General features: G+C 54.3%; 1 protein-coding gene across 1 annotated transcript in view; it reads left to right on the top strand.

The window, feature by feature from the left end:
* Positions 1–3,449: 3,449 nt before the first annotated feature.
* LOC139760136 (alpha-1,3-mannosyl-glycoprotein 4-beta-N-acetylglucosaminyltransferase A-like) overlaps positions 3,450–3,895 on the top strand; it is a 127,084-nt gene continuing 126,638 nt past the window's right edge. Inside the window, 1 exon segment of the mRNA XM_071683025.1 lies at positions 3,450–3,629. Within this exon segment, the coding sequence (XP_071539126.1) occupies positions 3,592–3,629 (38 nt within the window). The 5' untranslated portion in view covers positions 3,450–3,591.

Here is a 3,895-nt window from a genome sequence, read left to right on the forward strand (position 1 = left end):
TAACATACCATACTAAACCATACTACGTACGTACACTAGAGGCATCATACTTCCCTTCTGTGACGCCATATAGCCTACACCAGCGGCACTACACTCTCCCTTCTGTGACGCCATACAGCCTACACTAGAGGCGTCACACTTGCTCCTATCTTCACTCAGTAGACAGAGGATGTTTCCTTTCCTTCGGCACCGTACCTGGGTTCCTCAGCCGTCAAGAAGTGTCAACAAGTCATGCCATATTCATTCACCTGCAGAGCCCTATATTGTAGCTGTGGAGGACCTTCGCCGGTTGCATCCGCTCCTCAAACAGTTTACCTTCGTGCACCCAGTCTCCTGGGAGTGTATACAATCTGGAAAGTTGATTGTAAATGGGTTGCTGGACTTGGTAAGACCTTTCAGTGTAGTCGGTAATGAGTAGCTTTGATGTTGTAGGGATCCATCTCAGGTGTAATGATACGAGATGATGGGTGTACTCCGGGGGAAGGTGTGCTGCTAGCATGCTTTGGTGGGTGTTGAGGGATGTGCCTAGCCCATGGGTCGCCCCTGTCTTGTGCACCATCCCGTCCTGGGGTAAAACTTGGCCCATGAATCGCCTCCATCCTGCACTGTTCCCTCCAGGTCCTCCCATACATAATTCCATTCACATAGAAGGAACGGAACTACTCCGGGTGTTGGGGAGGAGGTTGGTAGGAGTGGTGGCTTATTGATAAGATGAAGTTGAGGTGAACCAACTCGACAGTGCTGAACGTTAATGTGGTAACAGTGTCCCGTGTCAGGGCACTGCACTTTGTCCTGTACTTTACGTCGCAGTCAAGCTGATCTAGGTTTTCACTGGTATCTTCCCTCCGCTTCACTGCTGGTGATCATCCGGGATGTCTCTAGTGTCGTGTGCCCGAGGCTGTGGTGGAAATAAGACCGTGTCTCTCCCCTCGGGACGGCCATAACTCCGCTCATCCCAATAATTTCACAAATCCAGCAGTGTCCCGATCAGGGCTGGGTGGCGGGGGCCTTCCCAGGGATGATCTCTTTGGGGGAAATTTCCTCACGACCCTGTCTTTACTCTAGGCCAGCAAGAATCTTTGGAATCGCCCTTTGATCTCTTTCAGAAGACCCGGCCGGCAAACTTGGTCGGAGGCGGAGGGAGGGCAAATACCCAGCACAAGAGGGACCTGGATGGCTTCCTCTGGAGGACAGTGGAGACGAAATTATCCCATTAACCCAGGCTGTCCCTGATGGCGACGAGGTATTGCCTCGTATCCTAGCAGGTCCTGTGCGTTGCCGGACTCTTGCCACTGGATGGTTGCTCCTGTGGGAGAGCCAGGCCAGGGGTTCCCATAGGATGGTTGCCCCTGTGGGAGAGCCAGGCCAGGGGTTCCCATAGGATGGTTGCTCCTGTGGGAGAGCCAGGCTAGGGGTTCCCATAGGATGGTTGCTCCTGTGGGAGAGCCAGGCTAGGGGTTCCCATAGGATGGTTGCCCCTGTGAGAGAGCCAGGCTAGGGGTTCCCATAGGATGGTTGCTCCTGTGGGAGAGCCAGGCCAGGGGTTCCCATAGGATGGTTGCCCCTGTGGGAGAGCCAGGCTAGGGGTTCCCATAGGATGGTTGCTCCTGTGGGAGAGCCAGGCTAGGGGTTCCCATAGGATGGTTGCTCCTGTGGGAGAGCCAGGCTAGGGGTTCCCATAGGATGGTTGCTCCTGTGGGAGAGCCAGGCTAGGGGTTCCCATAGGATGGTCGCCCCTGTGGGAGAGCCCGGCCTCAGGGCTGCTCTTGCTATTCTTCACGGGAAATAACATGACAGTGGCGTCAGGGCTCGGCCGCCTCCCACCGCCCATCGATTCCCTGCCAGTATTGGGTGTCCCCGGGAGCCCAGCGCTCTCCCCTACCCCCCCAGCATTTATCAATCTACGTAGCCTTCAGGAGGGTGTTCGGTGTATGACGGTGACCTCCGCCACGCGCGCCGTCGCCCACGTTACTTCGCTGGTCTGTGTAGGTTGGCGGGGCAGTTGACCCTGTCAAGACCCAGGTCACATCCGGAGATCTCCGGCCACTGACGAAGACCTCCTTGGAGGTGGTGGTGTACTTCACACCCCATTCCTTCGTCCGTTAGCTGTGGCGAACTCATGATGGTGGCGCATGATGATACATCCTCAATATACTCAGTTGGCAAGACCTCACCTCACCTCCCTTCCGCCCTGCATGGTTTCCGCGAGCAGCATTTGCCCTCCACTGGTGCTCACACCGTAGCTGGAGGCTTGTTTTGGCCAGGGGTAAGCTCCCCCGTCTTCGCTCTTGGCTCCTTCCCGACAGCCATGCACCGACGGAACACCCGGTGAGGGAGGAGTCGGCGCGGCTTGTAAACGATGGGCAGAACGGGTTAGAGGCTCCTGTAGCAGCACCCGAGACATGGGACTTTACTCCACGTCAGGGCGTGGTGGTCAGTCTCCATACACCAGGTGGGGCTCAGGTGTCCGGGCTAGGCCTCCAGGTTAGCAGCACCGACGGCGAAGAGCAAACACCGGCGTGGACCGTTAACATCCTCCTCACCAGTGCAGATCAGACACCTGGCCACCAGGGAAGGGCCCCGCCCCAGGACCAGCTGTCAAGACTCCCTCAAAGAAACGAAGGAATAAGACGAAGGAAGATCAGCGAAAACTGTCTTCCCTCAGTTGGCGAAGCCAGAGGCATCACTGCTAGTACGGCTCATGAAATTATACCAACCTAACCATGATATGTGATTGAAAATTTGGATTTTCTCTGACAGCGAAGCTTGAAAAAAGTTTAATCATCAAAAACGGTAGGATAAGCCATAAACTATCTGCTGATAGTAGCAAGACGAGATTCAATAGATGATAATTTCAGTCAATATAATAGACTTGAATGCCTTATGCTTTATATCTTAATCCAAGGGAATTAAGGGAGAAGCAGGAGGTAATATGTCTATGCAGTGTTTACCGTAAACTGAATCTGTATCACAGGAGCCGTATGATGAAGGAAGACACACGTTGTGGTTGGTACCCTGGACGAACGAGAGGAGTCCATAACCTGCATATGGTGCACGGTAGGAGGAGGGACTTAGCAGGTGTATGGTTGGTGTGTGTGTGTGTGTGTGTGTGTGTGTGTGTGTGTGTGTGTGTGTGTGTGTGAGTGTGGTCTTGGCAGTTGTATGATCAGTGTGTGTGTGTGTGTGAGGGTAGACACGGCAGGTGTGTATGGTGGGGTGGGTGTGAGGGTGGACACGGCAGAGGTGTATGGTGGGGTGGGTGTGAGGGTGGACACGATCAGAGTGTTGACTCTATGATGCAGCAAGATAGTGGCCCTGCCCACCCGTAACACGGGCTGCTGGGGGCCAAGAAACAGTCATTCTGCTGCTGTTCCTCCTTCTGTCTGCAGCGGACGCTGCTGCTGCTTCCGTCTTACGCCTTGAGACAGTGCATACGTTACAGCTAGAGTGAAACACGTCATATCGGTGGCGGATGTTGCTTGTGTGTGTGTGTGTGTGGGTTGTGCCGCGGTCATCAGAGTGTGGATGCGTCTGCGGTGTCTTGGGAGGTGGTGAGCGCTGGTGACACCAAGAAGCTATCAGGGCACCAGAATGGCACGTGTGTCCTGTTCACCTTACCAGGACCCCAGGTAAGTTGGAGACCTCACGTGACCCCAGAAGAAACTTGCATTCACATTGACCTCATAGGCAAATTTGAGGGGGGTCATGCCGTCTTGAACTCTACCTAACTCGCTAGGTTTTGCAATTTTGTTTTTTGGTTATGTTTGATGACTTCGTTAACCCCTGTCGTCAGCGGAGCTGTACGGCCCTTTGAACACGGCGTTACGACCGTTCATTTCGTTGGTATACGACGGTTGAGCACGGCAGTACGACCCTTGAGTACGATGGCTCGACC

This window comes from Panulirus ornatus, chromosome 35 (assembly GCF_036320965.1).
Source record: "Panulirus ornatus isolate Po-2019 chromosome 35, ASM3632096v1, whole genome shotgun sequence".
NCBI classification, from domain to species: domain Eukaryota; kingdom Metazoa; phylum Arthropoda; class Malacostraca; order Decapoda; family Palinuridae; genus Panulirus; species Panulirus ornatus.